Here is a 12071-nt window from a genome sequence, read left to right on the forward strand (position 1 = left end):
CCGGCAGCAGGCAGGTGCTGAGGCCTCGTCCTCACCAGCGAGCTGCCGCCACGTGCCCCGCCGCCTGCCGCTCCGGCAGCACGTGCCCCGTTGCTAGTCCGCGCCACCTGCGGGTCTGCTGCTCTGCTCCTGTGCCACGTGCCCCATCACGCTGCGCATATTCTCGGGACAGGCCCCATCACGCTCCTGCCGTGCTTCTCACGCGCTCCATCACCCTCCGAGCATTCCGGCAAGTGCCACACAGGGCTCCTCGTGCCGCTGTCACGTGCTCGGGCGCCCGCCGTTGGCCGGCCGTTGGCGGCGGTTGGAGCGAAGGGCTGCGCGCCCCCTCGCGCTCCCGGCCGGAATGCCGCCGGCGGAGGCAGACGGCCGGGTATAAAAAGGCAGCTGCGTCACACCTTCTGGAACCTCCGAGTGACCGCCGGGGTTGGGCCGCGGACCGCGCGGAGATGGGGGGCAGCGCCCCCGGCCAGGTGAGGCCCCAGGGCCGGGGAGGTGGTGGGGGCGCCGCAGTCGGGGCGTGACCCTAGGGCTCTGAGGTCTGCTGTTTCGTTCCCCCCAAGTCTCCGTACCAGCGGCTGAGTCAGAGGATGCTGGACATCTCCGGGGACCGGGGCGTGCTGAAGGACGTCATCCGAGAGGGGGCCGGCGAGCTGGTGACGCCGGATGCCTCAGTGCTAGGTACCCCCTGCGCCTGGGACCTCTGTCCTCGGGAAGCTGGCGATGCAGACAGACTGGGGTCACCGGGTAGCCAGCTTCCCTGCCCTTGATCCAGGGAAGGAGGGAAGGCTGTGTTTCCAAAAATGTGTATATATTTTATAGGGTGGAACTTGCTTTCTTAAAATCTGACTTAAGAGAAAGCAAGGGAACCCATCTTCCCTTTGCGTGAGGCCACTGTGAGCAAGGGACACTCCGGGGCCCAGCAGCCAGGCTCTCCATCCTCAGAGCCAAAGGGCAGGCATCCAAATGCAGAGCAAGGATTTTTCTATCCCTCGAGGTTAGGGGCGTTTTAAGCGCATCCAAGTCCATTTTTTTTCTGTGACAATTAGATTTGATATAGAGATGTGGGTATCTTTGGTCCATCTTCCTCACAGTGTGTCTCTCTTCTGTCCTAGTGAAATATTCTGGCTATCTGGAGCACATGGACAAGCCTTTTGATTCCAATTGCTTCAGGAAGACTCCTCGGCTGATGAAGCTTGGAGAGGGTGAGTTCCGGTTAGAAGCCAGAAAAGAAGGGGTTGCTCGGGGAGCTGATGAGGGACGGTGCCCCGGGACTGAAAAACTGGCCAGAGCCCAGATTCTTGGAGTTGGTTTGTCTGAGGCTGGGTTTTTGCTAAACCAGCTGTGTTCTCTCCCATGTTCTCTTTGGAGACCTAGGTATTTGGGAGATGGCCCACCTGGCAAGCTTATGTTTGCATTCCAGACTTGAGCATCAGGCCTTGCGTTTTTCTATGTTCATATATTAAGTAGACATGTATTGAATGCTTACTACCTACAATGTACAATGAAAAGAGGATAATCAAGTGATTAGAACATCTTGGCCACTGTGGTGGAGGAGACTGATCTGCATCCACAGGACTAACCTGAAAGAGTTGGATGAGTGCCTGGGAGGTATAAGCAGTGTTGTGGGAGTGCTTTAGTAAAGGCACAGTTAATTCCAGCTGGGAAGATCAGGGAAGGCTTCGTGGAAGAGGAGGCATTTTCAATGAGCCAGGCAGTTTGAATAAGATTTCAGTCAGGGTAGAACTGGGCGTGGGGTGAGGAAGACATTGCAGGAAGAAGGAACTGCATGAGCAAAGATGGTGAGGCCAGAATGGTGCAGAGCCCGGGGAAGGGAGAGTTTAGGAATGGTGGTGGTCGTCAGAAACAAGCCTGGAAAGCAACTTAGGACCACCATCCAGAAGGCTGGGAATATCGTGGAGAGATTTGGACTTGAAGGGGGAAGCAATCGATAGCATCGGAACAGGACGCAGGCAAGCTTCCGGCTCTTTACCCCTTCCTGCAGATATTACCCTTTGGGGCATGGAGCTGGGCCTTCTGAGCATGCGGAGAGGGGAGCTGGCCAGGTTTCTGTTCAAACCGACCTATGCTTATGGAACGCTGGGCTGCCCACCGTTGATACCCCCAAACACCACCGTTCTGTTCGAGATCGAGCTGCTTGACTTCCTGGACTCTGCTGAGTCAGACAAGTTCTGTGCCCTCTCGGCCGTAAGTTCTGGAGCACAGATGACAGCCCTTTAGAGACGGGGGGAGGGGGAGGGGTTTGTGTGTTTGATAATTATCCTGTCCTTTGAGGGCCCTCTGCCCCAGGGTCCATCCCCAGGCTCCTGCGTGGTGGTGGTGGAGGAGTTCCCCCACTTTCTAGTACCTGTCCAGCTTAGTAATGACTCTTGCACGTGGGTGAATGTTCTAGGCCAAGGTCAAGCTGTAGGTTTGTTATGGACCAGCAGTTTGAGCCGATCTTTCAGTCACCCTTTGCCTAGTTCTTCCTGCAAGTCAGTGAACGTTTCCTTCCCAACACTGTTTGGTTTCCAGCAAGTCAAGTGTAGGTCTGAACTGGGGTGACCATATAATTTGCTGTCCAAGCCAGGACGCTTGTGAGTGAAAAGGGACTGTTAACTGGATGGGATATGAGGACATCAGGTGTAAACTGGGACAGTCTCAGGCAAATTGGGATATATGGCCTCTGTGGTCATAAATTAAATGTTGCCTTTTCTTCGTAGCCTTTCCCTTAAGACATCCCATAGAGACAGGGCTTCTCATCTCATCAGCATCGTATGCATTCTTTGTCATGCTGTCTCACACAGACTGTATATGTGGCCTGAGATGTCCACCTCAGGATGACATCTGTATATGATGCCTCCCCAGCTAAACTGTCGCACCCCAAGTGAAGGATCTTACCCTTTTCTCATCTTCCCACAAAACAGAGGTCCTTGGCGTGTGGTGCTGAGACATCTGTGTGTAAAAAGAGGTGGTTTGGGTGATTGTCACGTATACCCAGTGTAGAGCATCATGGCCGTAAGGACCAGCAGGGCCCTGGGCAGACCACACCTGGTAAATGCCCGCTGGATAAGTGGTAGTCGTGAGTCCTGATTTCTGTGCTCAGCAAGTTCGATCAGTTCCTAAACCCATGGCAAACTGCCGCTTTAGGGAGCACCTCTGGGAGGACTACAGAAGGAGATCTCCCTTTGGCTCTAGTCTGTATAACAGGGGCAGTAATGACACCGACCTGCTGTGGCCTCTGTTGGGATTCACGGAGATGACCTCTGCAGAGGCACCTGGCGCACACACGGCAGTAGACAGAAGCCCACAATCTGTAGGAGGACTAGAGCTGTGGTCACGCTTGCATCGTGGTTTTGTGGCTTTGTTTCCTCACTGGTGTCCTTGTCTTTGGTCCTCAGGAGCAACAAGATCAATTTCCACTTCAGAAGGTCCTGAAAGTGGCAGCTACTGAACGGGAGTTTGGCAACTACCTTTTCCGCCAAAATCGTTTCTATGACGCCAAAGTGAGGTATAAACGGGTAAGACTTTCAAAGGATAGGTTTAGACCCTGAAACTTCCTTGTTTGAAAGATAGACTTTGTCTCTTTCCCTGGTCTTCCCTGGTCATATGCAGCCATTGAGAAAAATCTCATTAAAAAATCCTTGTGCCAGAGAGCTAATGACTAAGAGAGGGGACCCAGGATTTGAAGGAGCCTGGTAATGTTCTGGGTGTGGATCTGGATGTGGTCACATGGGCGTGCTCAGGCAGTGAAAATTCATTGAGCTGTTGAGCTGTACACTTATTTTTGTACTTGTGTGTGTGTATAAATTTGCACGTATCTGTGTGTATGTATATACACATATACTTCAATAAAGAGTTTTTAAAAATCTTCCCAGTGTTAGGTCCTCTGCCAGCTGATTTCTCCCTTCGTTTGCCTCTTCATTTCATGTCTCTCTGACAGTGGAGATTCACCTGGCTCTCCGAGGTGACTCCGTTCTCACTCAGCTTCTGATTGTGACGTGGCTTCTCGAGCAGGTTATGCTGACAGGAACTCACCGTTTGCCTTGTAACTCCTTCAGCAAATATTATGAGCACTTTCAGTGTGCCAAACTCCATGCCCTGGTTCTAGAAGCCAACAGGACGGAGTTTAGAGTGTAGGGGCGTTCTCATTGTCTCATCTGCATACTGAGCCTAAATCATTCATGACTTGCTTTCAGCTGCAAGCAGCAGAATCCTGAAAACCGCATGTGCTTTAAATCGACTAGAGACTTAATTTTCCCTCACATGAGGAGGGAGGCAGCCAAGGCGGGTGTGTCAGTTCCAGAGCCATTAGCAATCCAGGTTCCTTCCGTCTTTCTGCTCAGCTACCCTTAAATGTGTTCCTGTTGTCTTTGTTTTCTCCCAAGGTGGTCGTTCAGGCTATAGCATCACGTGGTCATCTGGGCAGGAAGAAAGGAGGGGAGAGGAGTCTGATGTATTTATGTTAAGAACTTTCCAGAAGTACCTCCTTCACCTGGTGATTTCCCTTACACTTCATTGGCCAGACTCACGTTAAAGGGTCGCCCTTAGCTGTATTGGAAGCTGGAAAATGTGGTTTAATTAGTACGTTACTGCTTTGAGTGGAAGGAGGCTCTGTTAGAGGAGGAGGGAAATGGGTACTGGGTAAGCAGCTAACAGCATATCTGCCACATTCGCTTTATGGGAACCTGCTTGAGAGATGGGGCGGGGGGCGTGGGGGCGTGCATGTGCTTGTCTCTTTTGGAATGCTGACAAAATCAGGTTCTTCCACTTGGAAGGTACAGGTTCTGGCTCACAGGTTGAATCACGGATGCTATTACTTTGCAAAGCTGCTTGAGTGAGCACCTGCTCACTTGAAAAAAGTTTTTCCCATAAAAAACAGACCCCTTTACTCCTTCCAGGGTTAGTCCCGTTTCCTAGTTTTGCTCCCTGTGGCAGTCACTTTTAACTGTATCTGCTGTGTTCTCCATTTATAAATGGCATGCTTCAGTTGCTCTTTTTAACAGTCTTTGTTTCTCGTGATAGAAGGTGAGTCTTCAGTTCTCACTGTCGCGCTCACTTCTTCTGTCTTCCCAGTATTAAGGGATCATTTTGAAAGTCACTGTTGTTTCACGTTATTGAGGTTGTATGATGGATGCCTGAGCCGCGCGTCCTCCGCTTACACCTCTTCCAGGCGCAGCATCCCCTTTTTGCCCTTGAGTTGCCTCTTTTTGGGCTAGTTTTCTCTGTACCTATCACTGTTTCTTCCAGAACTTTCCTACAGTAGTGGAAAGCCCCTTTCCCCGCTATTCTCCATGTGATCAGGCCTCGGTGTCCAACAGTCCCATGTTTTTTGGGGGATGTCCCCACTGGAGCCCTGAGTCAGATGGGAGCGCTCTGGGCCCTGCACAGCTCTTGTCCTGGGGCTGCCCTGTGATTCTCTTTTGTGGATTTCCTGTTGTTTCGCTCAGTTTACTCCCTTGCATGTCTAAAAATATTCTTATACTTTGTATTTACCTCACATTTAATAAGTAGCATAAAACTGAGTATAGAATTCTAGGATGCTGTCACCATCCCTCAGATTTTGAGGAAGAATATTCTGTTCTAGCTTTCAGAATTGCTATTAAGAAGTCTGCTACCATTTAGGTTGCTGTTCCTTTATATGTGACCTTTTTTTTTCAGTAGAGATTTAAGGATCTTTTTTCCTATGGTGTTCTTAAATTTTTCAGTGGGGAATGTGAGGGTATTTTTAAACTTGTACTGTGCCCTTGGTGAATCATTTCATTCATGAAATTCATCCTCAGCTCTCAGATACTTTCCTGAGCTATTTCTTTGATAATTTACTCTCGTTTCTGTTTTCTGCTTTTTCTGGAACTCCTTGTTAGTTGACTATCAGACTTCCTGAATTGACCTTCTAGTTTTCCTTTTTTTTTCCCTCCCAATTTTCATCTTTTCTCTTTTTTGTTCCACTGTATGGGAGCTTTCCTTGACTTTATTTGCCATCTCTGAGTTTTTCTTTAACTTTGAAGGGCTCTTTGTTTTCTTTTTCCAGCCTTCTGTTCTTTTTTCATGCGTACATTATCTTATCTCTTTAGACATTGATTATAATTGTTTTCTTCCCTCTGCATCTGAGATTTTTTAAAATCTCAATTCTTTTTATGCTTGATTTTTCTGTCCATTAGAGACTGTCTTTTTATATTCGGTTTGGTGGCGAGTCACAGAGACTGATAACAGCAGTGACCTAAAGACAGGTCCTCCTTTCTCATGTGAAGTGCTTGAGGTGTACCCACAGGGGCTGGTTGGTTTGTGCTCCGCAGTGTTCTCAGGTCCCCGGGCTGCTTCTGTCTTACTGTCTTCCCATTTCTGGTGGGGGACCCTGCGCTTGTGGGTCAGGATGGGGGCCTCTAAGTTCCAAGCAGCAGGAGGGGCGAGAGGGCTGAAGGCATGTATCTATGACACTCATACTGAGTTATGTTTTCCAGAAGCTTTTCTCCTGGCCAGAACCAGCTGCAAAGAAGGCTAGCAAATATCTATATTCTGGTTGAGTTTGTGCCCAGCAAGAAAATCCTCTCCCTGTGGAAGAAGGGGAGAACTGCTTCTACAAGACAGGAGGCCACCTCTCCCACAGGAGCTTTCCTCAAATGTCTGGTGATCTCTGACTGTCCTCTGGGGTTTGAAAGAGCATCAGAAGTAGACTGGAAACTCTGGGGCTTGGTGGGGCAGACAGCAGTGCTGTCAGATAGCACTGGGTCAGCATGCATGCGTGTGCAGCGTTTTCTCTGGGGGGCGCTCACCTCTCCTGCGTCTGCTCAGTGTAAATGCCTGGCTACCAGTGTTCTGGGAGCTGAGCCAAGGAACAGGAGAGAGGGTCACAGTGGCTGTCATTGAGACTGTCCTCTAATACCCATTATCAGTATTCCTCCTTCTTGCCCTCTGCTCTGTCTGCTCTCCCTGAGTCGAGAGCCCTTGGGTTCCGTTTCTCCAGAAAATAGACTTCCTGATTCCTGAGTTTTGGGATGGGGTGGCCATCTGGACGCATAGGGACAGGGAGGGGGAGGGAACATTCACCCTGTCCTCCTTTATTCAGCCCCGCTTCTACCCTCAGAAAGCTCTGACTCCTAGTTCCGTTGGTTCCCAGAGCTGTCAGGGCTCCGAGCTGCAGACCAGCCCCTCGTATGCTGGTGCTTGGCTCTGCCAAGTGGGTCACGATGCTGCCGTCGCCCTGACATGTCAGCTTCGTTACTGGTCCCCTCCCCATCGGTTGTTCTTGGACAACGCCTTTCTGCTCCTTAGGGCAAGAGAGAGCAGAGGATGTGTGTGAAGTCAGCCTCGCTCAGCCAGAAGCTTTGCATATCTTTTTAGAAATGTCCTCAGTCTTTAGAGAAGCAGATGAGCATTGATTGAGCGCCACTTTGTTTCCAGGCTTTTGCTCAGCCCTGTGTGGGACACACACAAGTATCAGGCAGGGTCCTTGTCTCAAAGGATTTTGATCTAGCTAGGAAGACAAAGTGTAGCCCAGACAACTAAGGCATACCTGTGGTACCTAGTGCTGGAGCTTTTAAGAGAAGAGGAAGCTTTTTGGGGCTAGAGCATCTAGTAGCGGCTTCTTAGAGGAAATGGCACTTGATATGAATCTAGAGGGATAAAATGGCAGACAGACAGAGAGGAGGAGAGTAACTCCGGGCAGGAGGAAAGAATGAGCAAAGGTACAGAGGTGAGCAGAGCCTCCTCGGGCCCGGTGGAGACCTCGTCTCAAACACAGCTTACGGTGGAAGCGTAGCAGGGAAACAGGCGAGGGAACTGCATTCGGGAAGGTGTTTAAACATACATGGGTGGCTTTGGACTTCATGAAGAGGATAGAAGGGACCCACTGGAGGAGAGGGAGTTGATAAAAGTAATATCTGGGGAAGGGGCGCTAGTTAGTAGCATGCTGGGCGCGGCGTGCTGGGTTCACGGGAGCCAGCTGTAAAACGTTCAGGAATTTTTGACGCTGGTTAGTGTTACTTTGGGAGCTTGAAATCGGCCACGGTGGGAACAATGACCCCACAGGAATAGGCAGACACTACCGGGCCCCTTCTCCCACAGGAGCTGGTTGTTGCACACTCGCCAGCACACTGCCACGTGCAGGACGTGTCGAAGGGGCAGACTCCGTTAGTGAGTGTCTGACCGTGTCAGGCCTTGTGCCAGGTGGGTGGCAGCTGACAGCCTTGCAGGGATCCAGGAATGTGTTTAAGATAGTGTGAGTTGTGCAAATTGAAGAAAATTCTGGAAATATTTTTTAAAAATGCGTGATTAGACTTGATGAAGTTTTATATATAAGTAACGAAGGAAATGAAGAATGGCATTGCTTCATGCTTTGTGGTCTGAGAAAATCTTAAAAACAGGAATAACTGAGAGAGAAAGTGTTCATTTCAGTTTTGGTTACTAATGAGAATGGCTGGTACCGGTGCCTTGTGGAAGACCGTCTCCGGGGGCAGGTTGCTTCATGACTCAGCTTAGATGTGGGAGCAGGGTGCGGTGGGAGCCTGGTTGGTGACAGGGGACCTGAATCAGTGCAGATGGTGTGAGGGCGACTGACAGGAACTTGTGTGATGGATGCCCAGGCGGAGAGATGAAAGGGAAGACAAAGGAGGGCTCATCACTGTCTGCCTAAAATACCATCTTCTGACATATTTCCAGGTTCCAGCATCTTCCAAGTGGAGTCTTCTCTATTAGCCACATTCACACTACGCAGACTCTGCCTTCATGGCTCTTTTCCTTTACTGTTGTTGTTGAGATATGATTCACATACATTTCACACTTTTAAAGTATATAGTTTAGTGGTTTTTAGCATATTCACAAGTTGTGCAACTATCACCACTATCTAATTCCAGAACGTTTCATCACCCCAAAAAGAAACCCCGTACCCATTAGCAGGTACTCGCCATTTTCCCCATACCCACTGCCAACTCCTGCTTTACTTTCTTTTTCTATGGATTTGCCTATTCTAGCTATTTCTTGTAAATAGTCATCAAATATATGGTCCTTTGTGTCTGGCTCACCCATGTTGTAGCGTGTATTAGTACCTCATTCCTTTTTAAAAAGTATTTGTGTTTTAATTGTGGTAAAATATACGTAACATAAAATTTGCCATTTTAACCATTTTTAGGTATATACCCAATGGCATTAAGTACATTCACAATATTGTGCAACCATCACCAGTACCCATTTTCAGAACTTTTTTATCGTCCCAAGTGGAAACTCCTTACCCATTAAACAATAATCGCCATTCCCCTCTCCTCAGCCCCCGGTAGCCTCTCTTCTGCTTTCTGTGAATTTGCTTATCACAGATACTCATAAGTGGAGTTATACAATATTTGTCTTTTTGTGACTGGCTCCTTTCACTTAGCATGTTTTCAAGGTTCACCCATGTTGTAGCGTCTACCAAACTGCATTCCTTTTTAAGGCTGAATAATCTGTTGTGTGGATCCGACCACCTTTTGCTTGTCCATTTATCACTTGGTGGACATTTGTGTTGTTTCCTCTTTTTGGCTGTTGTGAATAATGTTGCATGAACATCTGTATGCACGTTTTTGTGTAGACTTTTCAGTTCTCTTGGGTGTGTACCTAGGAGGGCAGTTGCTGGGTCATATGGTAACTCCATGTTAACTTTTTGAAAAACTGCCAAACTGTTTTCCATAATGGCTACAGGAGTTCACATTCCCACCAATACAAGGGTTCCTCACCAAAATGTATTCTCTATTTTTTAAATTAGAGCCATCCTAGTGGGTGTGAAGTGGTAGCTCATTGAATTTTCAGATCAGCTTGACCATTTCTGCAAGAAAGGTGGTTGAACTTTTGCTAGTGGTTGCGTTGAACCCGTAGATGAATTTGGGGAATATTGCCATCTTACAACATTGTCTTGTGATCCATGAATGTGAGATGTCTTCATTTATTTGGATCTTCTTTGATTTCTTTCAACAATGGTTTGTAGCTTTCAGTGTACAAGGCATATGTTTTCAATTTATTGCTACTTATTTGTGATGCTATTGTAGATGGAGTTATTTGCTTAGTTTCATTTTTGGATTATTGCTAGAGTATACAAATATGACTAACTCTCATGTCTTGAGCTTGTGTCCTACAACTTTGCTGAACTCATTTTTTAGTTCTAATAGTTTTTGGTGGATTCTTAGTTTTCTGTGCATAATATTGTGTCGCTAACCTTGCCACCCGTCCTTCCTCTCCGCAGGCCTTGTTGCTTCTCCATCGGCGGTCGGCACCCCCTGAGGAGCAGCACCTGGTGGAGGCCGCCAAGCTTCTTGTTCTCCTCAACCTGTCCTTTACGTACCTGAAGCTGGAGCGACCCACCACGGCCCTGCGCTATGGGGAGCAGGCTCTGGTCATTGACCAGAAGAATGCCAAGGCCCTCTTTCGCTGTGGACAGGTGCGTTGGAGGGCAGGGACTTGGGAATGAAAGCTGCATTTGGGCACTGCAGAAATGCTGTCTTTCCTGACTTAAGTGTGTTGTTAAGATTCTGACCTTTGACAGGCCTGTCTCCTGATGACTGAGTATCAGAAGGCCCGGGATTTTCTAGTCCAAGCCCAGAAGGCACAGCCCTTCAATCATGACATCAATAATGAGCTGAAGAAACTGGCCAGGTGAGATATGTGTTTGTGGGAGTGCGAACAGGAAGAGAGGTGTGATGCGCCCGCAGGTCCGTCCGTCCACCTGGGCGAAGGGCTGTCTGGGAGTGTGGCCGGCGCGCGTTGTGAGGCGGCGCCCCCTGGAGCTGGCTTCAGGAAGTTCTCAGTGCTCTAAGTCAGCAGCTCCCAGCGGCAGAGGCAAGGTGGGACAAATGTCCAAACTACACGCCTGGATCATTTCCCGCCTCCCTGTTCCCTCTTCCCGTGCCCCAAATTAGCACATCTCAAAGGGTGAGCCAGCAAACTGCTTAAAAAGGGCCTTTGGGTACTCTTCCCTACCTACCGCCAGCGGAGAAGCACTGTTCTCAGCTGAGCGCGGAAGGGGGTCTTGGAGATCCTGGTTTGATCTGAAATGGGTCATTCAGGTCTGATTCACACCCAGAGGGGACTTTCTTGTTACCCAAGTGACATCTGTACTGGCCCTTTGGTAATGTAACCTCTTCTGATTACAGCAGTTCTGTGTTCGTTGTAGAAAACTTTGAAAATATCCACACACACACAGGAGTCACCCATAATGCAGTGACCTTTGTAATATTTCTATTGTTTTTTAGGTATTTCTTTGTTATTCTGTATTGGTGAGATTCTCTGCTCCTGTTGACATTAAATATTCAATCCAGATTGCTTTCTTGACATTAAAAAAGTCTGAAGTGTGTGCGCCTCATGTATTTGGATTCCTTTGTTACATGTCAGGCCTTTTAGGACTGTCCAGCAGTTTCCTTTCTGGTATTTAAAAGTATCCCGTCAGGTTAGATGTAGGAATTTTGAAATCTGACCCTTCTTTAGCAAGAAAATCTCAAGATAAGTTAGAGGCCATTGTGTGAGGGTCACTTGGCGACATTCAGCCTGGCAGCCTCCCCAACAGTGGCTCCCCGCCATCAAGGCTACTGTCTTTTCTGATGGTGGGCTGCTTGTCTGAGGGCTTCCTGAGCACCCCTGGGGAGCCTGGCCTGTCTCCCCGACCCCCCCAGCGTGGCTTCCACCCCCTCCTCACTCAGTTCAAGGCCTGCTGGATTTTCAGCATTTTTGGTCCTGAGTGGAGAATTCTAGCCACCAGGTGTCACCTCCTACAAACACAGGCCTTCTCTAACCAGTGTGTTTCTCTCTGTAGCTGTTACAAGGACTACACGGATAAAGAGAAAGAAATGTGCCACCGAATGTTTGCCCCTTGTGATGATGACTCTGCAGTAGGAGAAAACTGAAGGTAACCAAAGGGCTGGAGCATAAAAGGCTTTGGGGTTTTGAGCAGTCTGTAGAAGTACGGTGGTCCTCCTCAGCGCTAGTGAACGGTACCTGTCTGCAGCTGAGGATGGGCGAGAAGAGTAGACAAATTCCTTGCTGAAGCTAATGACACAGTTATAGTGCAGAAGGCACAGACAGGGGCCTTCTCCTGGAGAAGATCAGAAAGTCCA

The 12071-nt window shown here is 48.8% G+C and overlaps 1 protein-coding gene across 1 annotated transcript; it reads left to right on the plus strand.

Annotated features, from left to right (window-relative positions):
• Positions 1–449: 449 nt before the first annotated feature.
• FKBP6 (FKBP prolyl isomerase family member 6 (inactive)) lies at positions 450–11861 on the plus strand. The gene is made up of 8 exons (XM_070485393.1): positions 450–473; positions 564–681; positions 1116–1205; positions 2006–2208; positions 3402–3521; positions 10208–10402; positions 10508–10617; positions 11771–11861. The coding sequence occupies exons 1-8, from the start codon at positions 450–452 to the stop codon at positions 11859–11861; spliced, it is 951 nt and encodes a 316-aa protein (XP_070341494.1).
• Positions 11862–12071: the final 210 nt, after the last annotated feature.

Source organism: Equus asinus, chromosome 14 (assembly GCF_041296235.1).
Source record: "Equus asinus isolate D_3611 breed Donkey chromosome 14, EquAss-T2T_v2, whole genome shotgun sequence".
NCBI classification, from domain to species: domain Eukaryota; kingdom Metazoa; phylum Chordata; class Mammalia; order Perissodactyla; family Equidae; genus Equus; species Equus asinus.